Source organism: Balaenoptera ricei, chromosome 4 (assembly GCF_028023285.1).
Source record: "Balaenoptera ricei isolate mBalRic1 chromosome 4, mBalRic1.hap2, whole genome shotgun sequence".
In the NCBI taxonomy this organism is placed as follows: domain Eukaryota; kingdom Metazoa; phylum Chordata; class Mammalia; order Artiodactyla; family Balaenopteridae; genus Balaenoptera; species Balaenoptera ricei.
Genome location: NC_082642.1, coordinates 11,493,476 through 11,513,597, shown reverse-complemented (window position 1 = coordinate 11,513,597; position 20,122 = coordinate 11,493,476). Strand labels below are relative to the sequence as shown.

General features: G+C 38.8%; 1 protein-coding gene across 2 annotated transcripts in view; it reads right to left on the bottom strand.

Annotated features, from left to right (window-relative positions):
- Window positions 1-19,627, bottom strand: part of LOC132364510 (phospholipid scramblase 2) — a 32,706-nt gene extending 13,079 nt beyond the window's left edge. The window contains exons 1-5 of one of the 2 annotated variants that reach the window (XM_059920138.1): window positions 18,971-19,627; window positions 12,742-12,767; window positions 9,778-9,858; window positions 4,561-4,763; window positions 2,422-2,464 (exon numbers count right to left, since the gene is read on the bottom strand). In XM_059920138.1, coding sequence (XP_059776121.1) covers window positions 2,422-2,464; window positions 4,561-4,763; window positions 9,778-9,858; window positions 12,742-12,754 — 340 coding nt within the window. In that variant the 5' untranslated portion in view covers window positions 12,755-12,767; window positions 18,971-19,627. The remainder of the gene's footprint in view (window positions 1-2,421; window positions 2,465-4,560; window positions 4,764-9,777; window positions 9,859-12,741; window positions 12,768-18,970) is intronic. The other variant, XM_059920139.1, reaches the window with a different exon arrangement.
- Window positions 19,628-20,122: the final 495 nt, after the last annotated feature.

The window sequence follows — 20,122 nt, the reverse complement described above, 5'->3', positions numbered from 1 at the left end:
GGCAACCAAGGCTGCAAGTCGGAGGATGCCAGACCACTGGCATCCTAAGTGAACTCTGTACCTTAGCAGGGGCTAATCTCTTCACAGGGGAAACAGAGATGTGCTAAATACTGACACCCACGTGGTATCTTACCAAAGGGCTTCGCACATTGAACCACACTTTGGAAACCTCTCCTTGCTTAAAGCCAGGAGGGAGCAATTCATGGTGTCACTTGTCCACAGCCCTCATTAACATGGGTCATAGGGTATTAGAAGCCACCAACATAATGAGCAATTAAAAGAAACAGAGAGACAAAAATCACTCTAATATTGGTGTGGATGGACTTTTAGTCAGATAGAGATGTTCTTCACATATTTTATCGCCATGACCTCCCTTAAGTATCTTTGCTCTGACTCAGGCCCTGACCCTGCCTTTAAAAGAACCACCCTTTACCTCAATATCAGCCAGTCAAATATTTCATGTGAAAAAATTAAACTGATTCATGAAATGGGATCTATTACCTAACTGTTTCATTAAGTAGCTTAATCTGAAAATTCTTCAGCTTGTTTATCTGTGTAATGAGATCAGTGGGCTTACACAATCTAAGCTTCCTTCTAGTTACTGAAAAAAGGAAAACAAATAAAACAAGAGAATTCTATGGTTATGTCTTTATTGTCTATTAAGTTTTGAATTGGGAAATGTTAAGTGCCTGTCATAGTCTCAGGTGCTAAAAATGAACTGAGTAATCTTTATTTCTTTATACTGCTCGTAATGTTAAAATATAAACCTTCAGTTGGAGACAAAAAGAAAAGAAAATTAGACTTCCTTTAAAAAACTCAAGAATTTATAACTACTAAATTTGAAATTTATATTTCATGATTAATACATATATATTTCCAAATATATACATAAAACTTATAAATCTTAAAACTATAAATGGAGTGCTATATAATGTGTAGTGTCTGGTTTTTTGGTTTTTATAATGTCAAAAATAAATTCCCTAAAATGAATCATTAAAAAAGTTGAGAATATAAATTATCATACTATGAAGAGTTCCTTTCCAGAGAAAATGTAATGTAAACAAACTAATAAAAATGAGAACATCCTAAATATCGAAGTGTACGTTACAAGTAATTTAAGTGTAATAAGCAACAATTATATATTCTAACCAAATACCAACCATATTTCTACAGTAGTACAATTCACATTATAATTTCTATCAGTGGAAAAGAACTTTGCAAAGATGTGAAGAAAGAGTTAATAGATATATTCTAAAATCTATTAGAGTTTTCACTGAACTCTTTATACCTATAAGGAGGATACTGTAGTGCATGAATCTACCCAGATTGCCTTTTCCCTGGCAGCAGTCCTGAAACATCTAGTGGCTTCTTAAGTTTACTTTGCAAGTGACGAGCACTGGACCTAAGGAAACAGCTGTAGGAGTCAGGCCCCATCCATAGGAGCACCAGTGGCGTTCTAGGAAGTCAGGCCTCTCGGCCGGCTGGTCAACACCCTCCAGTGCAGTGTCCGTGTGCCCAAGGTGATAATCCACAGCCCGTGGAACAAAGGGTTTTATAGGGTTCCTCTGAACTCCCAAGAGGAACTGTGGGCAGTAATGTGATTTTCCAAAACATCCCCATCCATCCAAATTCAGAGTTCACTTGCTTTGGAAATGTATTTACTAAGGTAACTGAACTACTGCATGTGGCTCTGTGACAACTGCAAGGACATCACAAACTGGGGAAAAAACAGTTGAAGGGATAGAGGTTAGGCAAAGTGACAGACTCACTGAAATGATTTCTAGAGAGAAGGGGGAACAACAGTAAGTTGTTTTTGTTTTGTTTTTTTTAATAAAGGGTATGTCTGTATTATTTTACATTTTTATTTATTTATTTATTTATTTTTGGCTGTGTTGGGTCTTCGTTTCTGTGCGAGGGCTTTCTCTAGTTGTGGCAAGCGGGGGCCACTCTTCATCACAGTGCGCGGGCCTCTCACTGTCGCGGCCTCTCTCGTTGCGGAGCACAGGCTCCAGACGCTCAGGCTCAGTAGTTGTGGCTCATGGGCCTAGTTGCTCCACGGCATGTGGGATCCTCCCAGACCAGGGCTCAAACCCGTGTGCCCTGCATTGGCAGGCAGATTCTCAACCACTGTGCCACCAGGGAAGCCCAACAGTAAGTTTTGACTGGTTTCCTTCTAAGTCAGGGTCTGTATCAAGAGGAGAGATGTCCAGCATAATAGTATTTTACCGCTTGACTCCTAATTTCAAGAAATGAGCTGCTGATAATCCTTATCAATTCATTATCACAAAGAGAGACATTTGTAAATAACCAGTTTTAATATCCAGCATCACTGAAGGTGTTATATCTGTGGTTGGTGATATGCCTTTATCTGCATAAATGTCCTCTCTTCCTAGAAATATGATAAATACAATGAATACATACCTTCCAGAAGTTCAATTTGCTGATGAATCAATAGTTGATCTATCTATTATAATAAAAAAAAATTAAGCTGTAACTATGTATCATATGTTATTAAGCCAAACAAATTAACATGAGTGTTCTTATATTTTAAAAGAATGTATATAATCAATTATCAACATTTATCAATATTATCGATATTTAATAATTGTTTATATTACTTCTAGATATAAAATTAAAGTTAATATATTTTTAACTGAAAAAAAAAATATTGAACGTGTTCACTATTAATGTGGGCAAATTCAGGTCAAACAAAATGGACTTACACTGGAATCCCTATAAAAATTAGAAAAAAATGTACCTTCCAGAAGGGCCTAAGAAATATTAAGACCTTTTCAGCCATTTAAAGAGCTTTTTTCTACAAATCTAAACATTTTCTTTTTCTTTCTTTTGATATCATTTGTAGTAGGTGATAACTTCCCCAAACATTTTGTAAGGGCCTAATTTAAAAAAAAAAAAATCTGCTTAGGGTATTTCTTAGAGAATTTAGGAACTACCAGAATTCTTTTTTTTCTTAACATCTTTATTGGAGTATAATTGCTTTACAATGTTGTGTTAGTTTCTGCTATATAACAAACTGAAGCAGCCATATGTATACATATATCCCCATATCCCCTCCCTCTTGCGTCTCCCTCTCACCCTCCCTATCCCACCCCTCTAGGTGGTCACAAAGCACCAAGCTGATCTCCCTGTGCTATGCAGCTGCTTCCCACTAGCTAGCTATTTTACATTTGGTAGCATATATATGTCAATGCCATTCTCTCACTTCGTCCCAGCTTACCCTTCCCCCTCCCTGTGTCCTCAAGTCCATTCTCTACATCTGCGTCTTTATCCTGTCCTACCCCTAGGTTCGTCAGAACCATTTTTTTTTTTTTTTTTAGATTCCATATATATGTGTTAGCATACGCTATTTGTTTTTCTCTTTCTGACTTACTTTGTATGACAGACTCTAGGTCCATCCACCTCACTACAAATAACTCAATTTCATTTCTTTTTATGGCTGCGTAATATTCCATTGTATATATGTGCCACATCTTCTTTATCCATTCATCTGTCGATGGACACTTAGGTTGCTTCCATGTCCTGGCTATTGTAAATACAGCTGCAATGAACATTGTGGTACATGACTCTTTTTGAATTCTGGTTTTCTCAGGGTATATGCCCAGTAGTGGGATTGCTGGGTCGTATGGTAGTTCTAATTTTAGTTTTTTAAGGAACCTCCATACTGTTCTCCATAGTGGCTGTATCAATTTACATTCCCACCAACAGTGCAAAATTCTTATAGGCTGCCCAAGTGCATTGTGGTAAATTAAATTAGTGCAGAGAGTGCAAGAGAGACAATTCATTTACTGAAAACTAATCTACCAGATTTCTAATGGCAGACAAATACTAAATCTCACATTGCTGAGATAAGCTATCATGTAGTTCATTAAAATCCAGGAATTTATTTTTTCTTATTGGTAGCATTAATAAAATTGGGTCTTCTAAAGAACAAAAGGAACATAAAAATGTAATTTTCTTAATTATAATGAAAGGTAGGTCATATTATACACAAATCAATAACCCCTTTCTTGGTACCACTTATGGAAAATCAACACTAAATCGAGTTTGATGGTTCTTTCCAACTCCTAGGAAATTATTCAGTATTGGGATTAAAGGGCACAGGATCCAGAACTAAGGTTCCAGAAGTAAAAAGCCATTCCCAGTTCCTCTGCATTTTGATGTTAGGCGAATTATGTAACTTCTCTGGACCTTAGTTTCTTCTTCTGTAAAATGGTGATAATTATAGCACTTGTATATCACAGAATTTTTTAAAAAGAATTATATTAGGAATTATACTTAGGAACAAAGCCTGGAAGCTTAATAAAGGTTTGCTATTAGCTATCATTGCAGATTATATTCAAGATCATAGAAAATACAATTTCCTAAGACATTTTCATTTTGCTTTAAAAGTAAACCTGACCTAGAAGAATTAGAGTAATCTGTAAGCAAAACAGGTTGTTTTACCATTTCAGGCTTTTGTGAATTAGCCAATTGTTAATCTCACTAAGTAAACTGGAAGCACAGTTTTGTTTTTAATGAGTCTTTTATGCATTGAATTACCTGAGTCAAATATTCCAATCCGGGTGGACAGTTTAATGGAGGTGGTGGTGCTGGCATCCATGGTACCCCTGCAGGCACGCCTGGCTGACTAGTCACTGGTTGGTATGGGACAGGAAAGCCGACTGGGCCAGCACCTGAATAGCCAGCTGGCGGGACTGGATAGCCAGCCTGGGTGCCAGGATAGCCGGTATATCCTGGAGGTCCTGAAATATGAACATGTGAAATTATTTGTAACTGCAGAGAAAAATGCAAACTTCAACTCTTTTAGGATCACCCCAGCTATCTACAAACTACAATTTCTACTTAGAAATCCTGTTTCTAAGAAGCTTAAGGTTTGTGTTTTTCTCTCTCAGTGATTTTTCAATGAAATACCTGTGGTTTCAGGTCCACTCCTATTTTGAGGGTTTTAGGCTGTGTTTGGAGTTGCCCCACAGCCTTACCCTTATCATTCAAAACTCAGGTGAAAATATGCTTGAAATCTAATAAAGTGAAAGAAAGTCAACGATGATCTAGAGTCAGGTACAAAAAAAAAAAAATGGCTTCCTGGAAAAGAGGGATGGCATTGAGTAGAAAGCCCAAAATAAAGGCTTTGATTCAGCATTTCTAGGACCAAACCACCCTGTAAAAAATGATAATTCTAGAATTCCAACAAGTGACATTTCTTATCTGTATAGAACTGCTAGTGGTTTTGTCCCCTCATGGCATATTTGGCAAGGTCTGGAGACCCTTCTGGCTGTCATAATTGAAGGGAGGGGGATACTGGCATCTGGTGGGTAGAAGCCAGGGATGCTGCTAAATACCCTACAAGGACCGGGCTTCCCTGGTGGCGCAGTGGTTGAGAATCTGCCTGCCAATGCAGGGGACACGGGTTCGAGCCCTGGTCCGGGAAGATCCCACATGCCGCGGAGCAACTAGGCCCGTGAGCCACAACTACTGAGCCTGCGCGTCTGGAGCCTGTGCTCCGCAACAAGAGAGGCCGCGATAGTGAGAGGCCCGTGCACCGCGATGAAGAGTGGCCCCCACTTGCCACAACTAGAGAAAGCCCTCGCACAGAAACGAAGACCCAACACAGCCATAAATTAATTAATTAATTAATTAATTAAAAAAAAAACAAACTGGTGAATTTAAAAAAAAAAAAAAAAAAATCCTACAAGGACCAGAACAGTGCCCTGAAAAAAAAAAGAATTATCCATCCTGAAATATTGTAGTGCCTTTGTTGAGAAACCCTAGTATAGCGGTAAGCGTATGTCATTCCTTCCAGTACTGCCCAGATACTCCTCTGGGTTAACAATTTACCTGAAGTTTTAACTCATGGTGTATTCCATTCCTAAAACCCTCCACATGAAAAAAAAAAAAAAGTTAAGTTATGATATTAGGTTACAAATGTAAATTTCACGGTTTGGCACCCTAAGCTCTCTGGAAAATACAGTTTGAGAACCAAGGAAGGTAAAACCTTATAGTAGGCAAAATTGTCTCAAGTACTTATTAAGCACAGTAGAGGAAGAAATGAGTATATACTCTATTCCACATGAATTTGTGATTACAAATATGACGCTTCATAACTTTACAACTTAAATGAATAGTCTGCAGAGTAGCTGTTCCATAGGAATGGAGGATGTAGTTGCAAAGAACTGTGTCCCACAACATTTTAACAGTTAAGGCTATGCAAAGTTTAACACTTAGAGCAGGAAAATTGTGAATACTTTTAAGTGGAATACTGACAACAAAATACATACACCAATAAAAAGTAAGACTCGGAAGACAGACTAAACCTCATAGCAGTGTCTTTTAAATATAGTTTTATAATTTATTCCCTCTTAAATGAATAAATATTTACAGACGATCTATAATGTGATTGGGTCTAGAATCAGAGGATAGAATCAGAGGATACAGCTATCAACAAGGCAACCTGCTCTCAGGGAGCTTAGAGGAGACAGAAAATAAATTTTAAAAAAAGATTTCAGATTGACCTGATGGAGAAAATACATGGGGAAGAGGGCAAGTTATCAACCAGTTACTTTAGATAGATAAAATTTACAGTTGACACCTAAAAGTTGAGAAGGGAAAAAGTGTGTGTGAAGATATGGTAAGAAATATTCCAGGAGGCAGGAATACCAAATACAAAATCTCTGACTTTAGGAATAAATCTGACATGTTTGAGAAAGAGAGGGACATTATAAAGGAGAGGAAGAACAGAAACAGCTGTCAGTAAAGAAATAGGATCAATTCATCTTGAGAGCCCCTTAATAAGGAGTTTGGATTTTATTCCAAGTGTGACTGACAGGCTTTAGGGATTTTAAACAGAAGACTGAGTTCCATGATCTGTGTGATATCTTGCAAAGTTTTTAGGAGTACCAAGCACTGGGATTTAAAATGGGAAATGCAAATGCAACCCCTGCCCTCATTGCCTAATGGGAGAGAGAATTTTACACTCACCCTTATTCTAGGGATCTACAACACCAGTGTCAGTAAGTGATTAACTAAAATCAGAGACAAGCGCTTTGAAGGGAGGGACCAGGGTTTTATGTGCCAAAGGAAGGTGTTTAGATGGGGAGAGACAGAGGGAGGGAGTTGGGACAGCCTCCCTGAGGACCACCCTCAGCTGAGATCTGAGGGATACAAAGGAGTTGAGTAGGTGGGTGGCAGGGAATGAATATTTCAGAAAGAAGCCCTGGGATAGTAACAAACACAGGGCATTTAAAAATCTGCAAAAAGGCCAGTCTACCTGAACAGGAGAGACAGTCTTAAGAGACAGACAAGGAGAAGGCAGGGGAGCCCCTTGGGTTTGGTGGACCAAACTAAGCATTTTGGTCTTTATCCTGAAAGCAAAAGGAAGCCAATGATGTACCCATTGGGTACTGTCTGTAATATTAACAGATAACTATTTTTAAACATCACTGACTACAGTGCAAAGATGAAACCATAGGCAAGCCAGTGAGGGGGAGGAGATGTGAATTAATTGTTTACATTATTAGCATTATTAAACCTTCACGAGATTCTTGGAGAGGATAATTATTTCCCAAATCAATGGATTAAGCATATAGAATTACCTGAAATTTAGGTAATATTTCATTTACCTAAAGTCCAATTGATTTAATATATTATTAATATAATAGTCAGCAAATATTTGTCATTTATTAATTGTAAAGCATTGTGCTAGTTGCTTTACACATACTCTCATTTAATCTCCAAAACGCTTGAATTAGAAAATATTATGCCCATTTTATAGATAAGAACTGAGGCTTGGAGGTACAGCAACTTGCTTAAAACCACAACACAACTATTAAGTACAGAAGCCAGAACTTGAAGCCTGATCCAGCCTCTCTATGCCGGTTTTCCCACTTGCATAATGGGGATAATTAATAGTATTTACCCCGTAATATTGTCTGAGAATTAAATGAGTTAATTCACATTAGGCACAATAAACTCTCAGTTTTAATCTATCATTATTGTTAGCATCATTGTCATAAAAAACCTGTGCTATATTGGCCTTCGACTTGAGAAATAAATTTGAGCTATTTTTCTCACAAACTCTCAAGTCCGATTATAACTTAATTATGTATCGCCTACTATTATTTAGCCATGGGTGGATTAAAATATCCTCCAAGTGCCTTGGGTGCATACTATAGACTTGCTAATAATTCTTCAAACACCAACCATTTAAAAATTGAGAGCAGCAGTTCTCAGCCCTGGCTGCACATTAGAATCACTTGCAAAATTAAAAAATTACCAATCCTGGGGTCCCACAACCAGAGCTTCTGTTTCAGTTTTCCTGGGATAGTGCCCTGGTACTAGTGTTTTCAGCAGTTTACAAGTAATACTTAAGTATAGGCCCCTTTGAGAACTATCATCTTAGAGCCTTGGGAGTCTTTCTACCTCGCATTCGTTTAAATGCAAACATCTGGATGAGATCCAGGCTCCACTGAGAGGTTTCTGGCTAGACAACTAAACAAGCCGTTCACCTCCTGAACAGATTTGTTTGCTCAGAGTAGAATAAAAATGCATACACCCTCTGGCCAAACAAGACTCCTTTTGATCCGAAGTCCTCAGGATGGTCTCTCAAGATGTGGGTAGCCTGCCTACTTGCAAATGTAGGTGCACCATGAACTCTGCCATTTGGTAAAGTTCTGGTAACGTTTTTTATTTTATTTTATTTTATTTCTGGCTGCGTTGGGTCTTTGTTGCTGCGCGCGGGCTTTTCTCTAGTTGCGGAGAGCGGGGGCTACTCTCTGTTGCGGTGCGCGGGCTTCTCACTGTGGTGGCTTCTCTTGTTGTGGAGCACGGGCTCTAGGCGTGCGGGCTTCAGTAGTTTTGGCGCACGGGCTCAGTAGTTGTGGCTCACGGGTTCTAGAGCGCAGGCGCAGTAGTTGTGGGGCACGGGCTTAGTTGCTCCGCGGCATGTGGGATCTTCCCGGACCAGGGCTCGAACCCGTGTCCCCTGAATTGGCAGGAGGATTCTTAACCACTGAGCCACCAGGGAAGCCCAAGTGCTGGTAATGTTGATAACTGCATTTGTCTAAATGAAAATCTCTGAAGTCTTCTATGCAGTGGTTCAAAAGAAATAATATATTACTTGGTATGTAGCGATATGACTCAGTTACTTTTCTTAGAAAGGCAAGGCATGACTGAGCATGTATATAAAAGCAAAGCTTTCACATTTTTGTATGTTACAAAATAAAAATGAGAATTATCCCAGGTAGCTATGTTTCTATTGCTTGAAGCTTCCAGGCTTAAGCAGTCATCTCTTTTGCATGACAATCACTGAACATAATTAACCCCAGACAATAAATGACTCAAAAACACCCAGAGATAAATCTCCTAAATGTGACTGCATGACCATAATTTTCAGAATGAATGGAGAATCGATAAAATCTGTTACTTAATATGTGTATTTTGGGGTTTAATTTATGTGCAACCTTATATCTTATTTGCTAAATGTCAATTCATTACTGTTTTTATTAACACAACACTTTTGCTATTCTGTATAAATAAAAAATATTTTAATGATATTTATGATAACATATAGTCAAAGAAAAAAATCCAGAACTAGGCTGCAAATTTCATTATTGAACTTTTAGTAAAAGACACTACTAAAATACACACAGAGACAGACACACACACACACACCCACACACACACACACCCACACACACACCCTTTGGAGAATATCAATAACTGATAAATTTTGGTTTTTTATTCTTTAAGCCAGTGTTTTACCTGGGAAAGCTGCCGGAGGATATTCAGAGGGATACCCACCTGGCAACTGTGTTCCTGGGTGAGGATCATTCATTTGCACATCTGCAATTCAAGGAGAGGTAAACATATATCTTCTTAAAAAAATACATATCAGAAAAAAAATGCATTGTTCTTAGATAATTTCATTTATATGCTCCTGTGTTGTATTGAAACAAAGTGAATTCTTCACTTAACAAAAGCTATGCCTGTTATCAGAGTTAATCTACAGTAGAATCCTGTTTCAAACAAATTCCCTTCTGATAAAATAGGCAGCTAATTACTGGGGCTGAGTTTCTAGTTTTCAAATATGCCTGATGAGTGTTCTCTCCCATACACTGATTTTGTTGTTACTAGGAAAAATAGATTGTTTCAAAACTACATAGACTCTTTTTGAATTATGGTCTTCTCAGGGATAGGGAGGGTGGGAGAGAGGGAGACTCAAGAGGGAAGAGATATGGGGACATATGTATATGTATAACTGATTCAATTTGTTATAAAGCGGAAACTAACACACCATTGTAAAGCAATTATACTCCAATAAAGATGTTAAAAAAACAAAAACAAAAAACTACATAGACTGTGAAGAAGGAGATAAATGAACCTAGTTGGATGTGGGTTTGATAATGGAAGGATAACAGGTGATTTTAAAGATATCTATAATTGTTGCTATAAGAATTATGTTTTAAATATTTAAAATAATACATGCAATTCAGTATTTAAATATCCTTTTTATGCTTATTCTGGAACTACCCCATTAAGTTTGAACTATAGGAAATTCCCAGTATTTGACTGATTTTGAACTATAAAAATCGTAACTGACTTAGTTACAATAAATAAACATATTAACTTTTGTTATCTGCTAATCAATGTAGTTTGAATAATCTTTAATATGTATGTACAAATGGTTCAGTTTCCTAGTTCTTCATATTCGTGTTTCTCTAATCATTCCTTTAGCAACCACCCTGGCCAGAAAATAAATATTTAGTACTAGCATCTCCTGTGTCACCCCTCAGTTAGGCTCTCTGGCTACACTGGCTCTGCCTTCATGGAATTTATGGTCTAGTGGACACTACACTTACACCATATTCTCCTCTCTTCCCTATGGCTTATTAACTGTAAATTCAAAATAGTTTATTTTTGAATAATGGGGACATGGCAACAGTGTAGAAGAAAAAGTTGACCAAACTTTCAATCTGACACATTTCCTGTATGTATCATGGGTCTTGAAAGACAACTCAAGTCATATGATCTCAGCAGGAAGGCTGGGTTGTGCCCACCTCCACCCCCTTTCTTCTCCATTATTGGCTTCATAATAACTTCAGCAGAATGGAGTCCATGGACACTGCAAATTCAGGCAACACAGAACCCTCTACTTGAGTCAGGGCTTTTCCCCGTACAGACACCACAGCATACCCCGAATTGTCACACATCTCTGCAATATCACAAGTCATTCCATCCCAACCATCCCTTCAGGTGAGTGGCCGAGCTCCTAGTTCTCTAGCTCTCGAGGCTCTATATCCACGGCCCCCACTCCCAACCTGAGTTGGAAGCAACAGGATCAGACTCAACAGATCCCAAGGAAACACACTGCAAGTGTGACTTAAAGACCCATTCTTAAATGATATGTCACATTTTGGCACCTCTTAACAGGTACCACTGTTTAAACAATAGTAAATAAATACACACACATATCAAGGAGTTGACAGATTCAAGAAATTAGGAGCTCATAATCCCTGGGGTTTTGGTACCAGAGCAATGATCCTGGTTTCGGGAATTCCAGGGGAATTTATACAAAGAGAAAATAAATGCATGGGCAAGTGCTCATATAGATCAGAGAGCATATGACTTATGGATGGATTTCTGCATTTGTGAAATGCAACTTAGAATAACTTACAAAAATCATAGGACTTTCATATTGTCAACACGTTATTATTTCTCTCTCTATATATATTTATATACATACATACATTCTATTTCTATTTATGCACACATATACATACAAACACATGCATTTGTATATAGGAAGCTGAAGAGTTAAAAGGTAATTGTCACCAGGACCCAATGATTTTTTTTAAGTGCTCTGAAGCATCCTATTTTTGTAGCAAAGAAAATAGCTTAATACTATATAAATTTACGTTTAAAAAGTAAAGTAAGTATTGTTAATAAAATTAAATTAGTATAGCAAGCATTAAGAAAAATCATGAAACTTCGTGAATAAAAGTCAAGGTTTCTGGTCCTAAAGAGTATCTAGTATATGTAACAAGGCTGGCATTGTGGTAGACATAAACATCTCTTTGGCTATCTAAACAAACATAGAGAATAGAGATCCTTCAGAAAACAGGATTTTGTTTTCCCTATTTTTCCCATAGGATTTTTTTTTTTCTCCTCAGAAACTTGGATTTTTTAAAAGACAAAGGCTTTTATTACATGTTTGGTTAATACTCATCTTATTTAGAATTTTCTTGAAAAAAAAAAGCCATAAAATAAAGATTTGTATTTATTTAAACCTATTCACATGTGTATTTTATGAGATATATATTGGGGATGTATCTGAGCATTTTATTACAATGTCCTGGCATATTAAAGTCATTGTTTGTTAAACAATATGATTGGAACAGTCTTTTTGTATATAAAATGCACATAGAAAAGGGAAACTTGATTCAGATGAAATGTAATATAAATTATATAACATATTTCCCAGTAAGCCTAAAATTTCTTAGGTTTATCTAAGGCTCTTTTATTTTTAAAGGAAAAATTAGTGGTCATGGATATTTGTGTACATCTTCTCTATAGCCAAAACACTGGCCCAGACTTAGGATTCTGGAACATAAACAACACAAAGCAAATTATATCCTTTCAGAAACTGAATAGAGAACATTATGACAAATAACACATTAACAAGAGATTTAACATTATAGGTGGAAAGTAAACACTTAAATTACTTACTTTGTTTGTCCATGATTTAAACAGTTCTGAAAAAGAAGACCTGATATAAATATATAATTCAAATATGACAGTTGAAACAAGATACTCTGAAACTATATACACATGAGATATTCCTCTATTCATCTAGTCTTCCAGAATCTGGTCATTTAAACCCTTCAGTCTTGACCGTATTCCCTGCTGCTATGTTTCTGAGTAGGATTTTACAAGTTGTAGGTCAGTCCAGGATGGTGAACAATTTCTAAAAATCTTGGGAAGAGAGGATTCAATGAGGGAGAAAGACAGAAACACTGTGAGCCCAAGGCCCTCCAGTTAAAAACTGGAGCCTTCCAACCTACACAATCTACAGGGAGCATGAAATCCAGCATCCAGCTGCAGGGCTGGGCTGCAGGCATGATCCAGCAGGAGAAGGAGAAAGGTTAGCTATCAGGTCACACTGCTGTAAGTATCTCTGGAAATTCCAGGTCCTGAGGACATGTTCTGCCCAGCTTCAACAACAAATTTGAGAAGGCCTGACCCCCTGTTTGTGTATCAATACATGATTTTAGCCTAAAAACATATACTCAGGGGTTATGGTAGCTGTAACACCACGATAATCCAACTGAAACTTTGTCTTGCTTATTTCTACAGAAAAATAATGATAAGAAACATTATACTCAATACTTCTGCCTTCTACTGCCTTGATCCCATCCTAGTCTTTCCCACAATTATCCAGTCACTACTTTTCCAATCTCTCCACTTTAAATCCCAACCCCTATCTGCCTGTTAACTACAATTAACCCATTAGGCAAAAACTTGCTACTCAGTTGTTTTATCTGGGACCCACACACTAATATGAATTGGCTCTGCCCTTCCCAGGCCCTCTCCAGTTTTTGCTCCCCCTTTACTAGCTCCTTCTACTGTGTTATCCTAAATGGTAAATAAAAGTCAACTGATCCTTCCATATCCTTAACTAAAATCTGGTGTTCCCAAGAAGAAACCATATCCCTCTTCTCCTTCTCTAAGTTATCGATTTATCATTGCCTGTTATAAGCATAAAATTTAATCATATAGTAAAACTTTTAAGACTATTCCAATTACAGTCACCTCTTAATTATATATACTCAAGGAGTTCAGTAATGGGTTTTCTTGGCCCTGGAATAAATTTAAAAATATGTTTTTTGTTACAGATTTGACTTCCTGGATTTTCTTAGTACAATACTACCCCCTGTTAGCATTAACTGGTCAGAAACCAAGTGCTGTGGACCTCCTCAGGACAAAAGTACAAAAAGATTAAAATTTATGTTTTTCTGCAATTATTCAAGAAGGTGAACAATAAGCTAATAAACCCATGTAACAAAAGCATACCAAAAGTTTTCAAAGGCCATTATTGTGTTTTATGTTCTATCATATGAAGGACAACTAAGAAAGGAGACTAAATTCTTATATACAATAGGCCATGATTACTTTTGTCAACACGCAGTTCTGTGATCAGACTGTATATTAAAATTCATACCCATTCTCTTCAGTACCCTAACATACATAAAACATTTAAAAACTACTCCATTTCTGGAGAAGAAATGGGTAGTATCCCTTAGTTAACAAACTGGACTAAACAGCTCAAGTTTTTACTTAACTACTGTTTCTCATGGGATCACTTCATAATATGATTAGTTTTTCTAAAAAATGTTATATGGCCCTTCAACCAACTTAGCAATTTTAAGGGACTACTGTTTCAGTCATTCCTGCCTTGCCTAAAATGTCAGAAGGGCACTCAGTTCAAGGAAAAATCCTAAATAATACCTGGAGGTCTAATTTTTAGAATTAAACAATTTATTTTCATGAACAAATCACTGAATCGGCAAAAAAATTCCATAGTTTCTGGAGGGCAAGTCTATACATCTGAGATGGAAAAAAAATTTAGTTTTAATTTAAAATATATTTCTTCTTAGCATTTAGCTGTTTGAGCCTGGGAAATTCAGTGCCAGTCAGAAATTTAAAATGTGCTATAAAGAGAGGGAATTCATATACCGATACTATGCATCACATTAGGAACAGGGGGAGGTTCTTAAGCATTGGAGCAATAAGTTCCCAAGTCCTTGCAGAATGAGTACCAACTACGAATATAAGAGTATTTACTTTTCATGAAGCCAGAGACAATTCTCTCCTTGCACAGAAATCGAAGGAAAGGAAATGAAACAGACTCAAAACAGAGCTCATTTGTTCATATTTACTCTTTCCTTCCTACTTGGTCACGTTATTTTGAGTCTTAAACTATAGCTTTGTGAGGATGAGTACCTGTTGGCAAAACTACTGTAGAATATAATCTAGGTCCTCATTTTCCTGTAGGTTTTAGAATTTTCACAAGTTCCTAATATCTCAAGCATGAAAAAGGTTACGTCATAAGCTCTGGTGCAAAATGTGAAGTGACAGTTGAACCTGTATGTGTGCCAGGTAGAATAACGCACTTGTGGACTAAAGACATCCCCCGTGTTCATCCCTGTCCTCTCTCCTTTGCTGTTTTAAGGATGTTTTGGTTTTCTCAAACTTAATGGTTCTATTACAAGACATAACATCACTCAGTTTTGGGAATGATCGGGCTGTGTGTCCTGGATGAATTAATTTATTAGTTAATTAATTTAATATGATAACTTTTAAATAATGTCTTCCACTACTCCTAGTAAGAAACAAAGCACAGAAAGACTTGCAAGAAAATCATATTTATCCTGTACTAAAAGAAAAAGATCTCTAATGAAGTCATATTATACACTGTACCACTGGAATCATAATTACTTCAGGACAAATACAGAATTCCAAATTATAATCTGATTACTACACACTTATCCTAACTTGTTAAATGAGAGCTTTTGAGGAAATTAAGGCATCATATACTATATACATGTAAGCATATATCTGTTAAATATATTCTATCAGACACCATTAAGACCTATTCTATTGGTGCTATGGGATACTAGATAATCATAAACCTCTACCACCCGGGAGAAGGAGAAATAGTGCACGTGATATCCAGTTATGGCTCCACAATTCATATTACAGGAAACCCTTTGACCCGTCTCTTGGGGTCCTGAAATTTCTATCTTATTTCGTCAAAAAGATTAAAGTATAACCTGCAACCCAAAGGGGAAACATCCCTAATTCTGAAAGATCCTGAAACTACTAAGCTTATGAACTAGGCATAAACTAGATTTGGATTACTTATCCAATTTTACTTCTTAATTGCCAAAAACCAAGCCAGTTAACATTTTTCTCAGAGTCCCAAGATGGAGATACGTGTCCTTAATTATTTTAACAAAACATTACTGCTCTAAACACAATCCCAGAATTCTATATCCCTAACTTCCTATGAATAAATGAAAATGAGATACTAGACTAGGGGGAGGGGAGGAATTAGACAGAGCTAGCTGAGAACCCAACCCTTGCAGAGGTTAAGTCACAAATCAAGCAATTTCCATGTTGTTCAGCTTACGTTTGTATGTAAATTTTATGCATTTAGAAAGGTTAACACCTAAGGTCAAAAGCACTTCATCTGTTGAACTGTGGTTTTGGTAAAAGACATGCAGAGCAAGAACAGATGGGTTCACACAAATAGGTGGCCAAGATGTTGGTGAGGATTTGAGTATACCAGTACACGTATGTCCAAGACAGGGGACGGAAGTGGGTGGCTGAGGCCATCATCAGTGCAACGAACCTGATAAGAGAGACTCTGCCTATAAAATACCACTTCTGTATTTTAGATTCAAGAAATCAAAACGAATATGCTCAGAACCACATTGGGATAGCATTTCATAGTAAACCTTGAAGAACAATGTAGACATTTCATCAACTGGGACCAACTGAGAGAGAGGTGGTCAAGTGTTGTACAAAACTAGCAACTAAACCAAAGAGACCAAAGACACATAAACTAATCTTTATGTCAGCTATCCTAGTTTGGTTGCTTTATTACTCCTGAAAAGCCTTTCCTGACAACTCAGAGCTCCCTCACAAATTTGTGTTGTTTCCTTTCCTCCTTAAAAATGAGGAAACTATGGCCAGAGAGGTTAATGGTTACTTAATGTTATACAGCTCACTAACTAGCTCATATGAATGATTCACGATTCATTTCCTTTGCAGTCATGTCCTTGATTCACTGGGGAAAAAAAAAAAAAAAAAAAAAAAGACATTATCCCAAATCACCAATTTTCAGTGAAATTTGTTAAGAGACTATCTTTATGGTGTCTTTCTTATGTGAGGCAGAGAGCAGGAATTTCAGATTTACTCCTGGCTATTTGTTTTTTACTAGGCCAGGCAAGAGTTTTTTGTACTAAGTACTTCTTAGTATTTTCAAAATTTGAAAAATGTAAAGCACAATAGTTAGCACTGCTTAACTACAATGCTTTGGTTTTTTAAAATTTAGCACTATTAAAGAAAATGCAATAGAGTATACACACTCATGTATACATATATAAATGCACATATATATATATAAGTATGTCTGTAAATAGTGACTCACTATAAAGTTTGTGCCTCTTTCCAAGGAATATTGCTTGAAGGCATAGAGCATGTAAGGCACTATAACAATCACTAGAACAAAATGGCAGACAATTAACAATATATTATTACAAATACTAGTGCTATGAATAAAAATAATGGTTCTATAAAAAGAGTTATGGAGGCACTAATTGAGATAGTGTAGTGGGGTTGTCAGAAAGTCAGACCTGAGAGCCAAAGGCAGTTTAAAATCAACCAGGCTACAGAGGTGTGTATTTGGACGGGGTGAGGCATTAGAGGCAGGGGGAACTGCATAGGTAGCAGTCCTGAGGCTGGAGGGAGGGAGCGTGGCTCATTCAAGGGAATAAAGATCTGTGGGATACAGAGCACAGAAGGAGAGAGAGATCACTGGACCAGAGGATGGAGAGGTGAACAGGGAACAGTTCTTACAGGTTTCCTGTCTAAGCTCTCAAAGGCCAGAGCATGGCCTGTCAGGACAAGACACTTAATTGGTGCTTGCTGATTCAATAGTTGTGTACAGTATTATTTCACTCCCTTCAGTCAGAAAGGACAGTTACCTTACAGACGTGAAGGCTGGCTAATTTGTGACTCAGCTGCTTCGTGTGACACTTCTATCCAACTGCAGAAACCCACTCATTTCCCTTTTCATTTATTTTTCATTTCCTTGTGTTTGTTCAGTGTTCAAGGGCCTACAATTGTCATACTTGCCCGGGTGGTATTAAGAGAAAGTTCCGTTGTTAAGAAAGCTCCAGGAAGAACAAGGGGACCCTGAATCTCCTGATACTTCACACTAAGCAAGTGACACTTGCACTAACCATGTATCTCAAATTGCTCAACTAGGAGAAACAGTGACTGCCTGTTCCTGGAACTGGGAAGTGGCCATTCCAGGACTTGCTGGAATAGCTGTCTAAATAAAACCACATGGGAACCAGACGGTGAGCTTGGAGGAGCAGGGACTTGCTCAAATATTTAAAGTTATAAATCTAACGTTTACTGAGTACACTCTGCAGTGCCAGACAAAGTTATATGTCACACTCTAACTCTTGTAACTTTTGATCGTTACCCAGTTTCAGAGATGAGCCAAGGAAGGCACATGTAGGAAGAAACTGCCTGGGAGTCCACAGATATTAAGTAGTAGAGGCAGGTTCAAGTCAGGCAGGTGGACTCCTGAGCTAATGGCTTTTAGCCTCTATGTGATAAACCGCCTGTCTTCCCAATTCTTCTGGTGTCCCAGGGTGCCTAGCATAGTTTTGGCTCCAGCCACACTCCTCATTAATACTGACTGTTCAACGACAGCTAGCAGGGTCTATTTATTAATCGTCCCTCTGAATACCCCTAAATGCTCGCAGATACCGCTGAGCCCAGGTTCTGGCCATGATCCAGCGCAGCTCCGCGCTATTAAGAGATGGACTAAGCGCATTCGAACCTACAAGGCGGTTTCAGGCAGAAAACACCTTGGCCTTGGAAAGGTCCTGGGATGGGCCGGGATAGGACTAGGTCAGCCGGGCCCCCTGCTGAGTCCCCGGTCGGCTTCTGCGGTCGCTTCCCGAGGCCGCTGGGGCCCAAGCCCCCCCCCCCCCCGCCCCCTCTGCCCCCAACCTCCAACCTCAGCGCAAACGCAACCCGCCGGCCCTCGCGCCCCTCGCTCCCAAGTAGTCCCCAGTGCCCCCCGCCCGGCCTGGGAAGCCGCGCCAGCCCCGCGCCCGGCGCCCGCGGGAGGAGGCCGAACACGCCGCCCACCCACCTGTGGCCGCCGCAGCTCCGGCGCTGCCTGCGGTGAGACGAGCTCGGGGAACCCGGGCGCGGGGCCGATGCTCGGCTTCCGACCCTTGGCGGTCGAGAGTCCTCCTTACACAACCTTCCCTGAAGGTACCAGGAAAGAGGCCTCCGAGAGACCTCGGTGACGAAACCCGTCGCTTCTTGTTTCGTTTCCTAGATCCTGAGTTACAAAGGGGCTTCCCGCCCTCATTCCCGGGCTGGCGCTTCCGCGTCGCTGCCGGAGGCTTGAGACCTGGAGGCGGGGCCACCGCCCCGCTGCGGCGCGGAGAGACTGTCAGCTCCCTTTCTGACCCCTGGAGAGGCTCCAAAAACGTTGGTTCTGAGGTTCAGGGCCTCGAGGAACTGGGAGATCGAAACCAGCTGGAACTTGGTCATTAGCAGGGGAGTGGCCGCCTCCGGGGTGGACTCTGGCTGCTCCTCTAGCAGGAGAACTTCCTTTACCTGGGCCTTGACCGACTTCGGTCCCTTAGATTCCCGTTGCTTTCAAGCCAGGGAGCAGGGGGCGGTACAGAGTACAAATGAGGGCGAGTCAAACTTGTTTTTCTTTATGGTGTCTTTTCTGTTTCTCTCTCGCTCGCTCTCTGTCTCTCTCTTTCCACTAAACGATGTTAACCCCTTTGAAGAGTGCAATCAACCAGATGTGTTTAGAATGTTTACTGTTTCCAGCGCCCCTACTGGCAAACTGGCGCAGTAAGAAAATATTTGTTGAACTGAAGGATTCATTGTTGTTGTTTTTCTAGTAAAATTTTTATTTACCAAAGTAACACATGATCTTCCAAACAAAGCTGGATATGGAGAAAAGAAGTGATATGTACCTTGCCGTTTAGCTTTCTGACTGCTGATATCTGCTGCAGAAGGAATAGGAAAACTGTAGAGATCCAGTACCTTCCATTTTCAATGTTTTTTTTTCAACCTCTCCTCCTCCATGAATATTGTTTTTGAATCTCTAGACGTTTCTGTTATCTTTTAAACAGAAGAAAGTTCCTACACCTTGCTTAGGGTGGTATATACCATTGCCACAGTCTCTCCATGGCGATAGTGAATGAGGGTTGGTGAATAGACCTGTGAATATAGACTTTCAAGCATTTCTCATTTTGATCTTTAATTTTCAACTTTA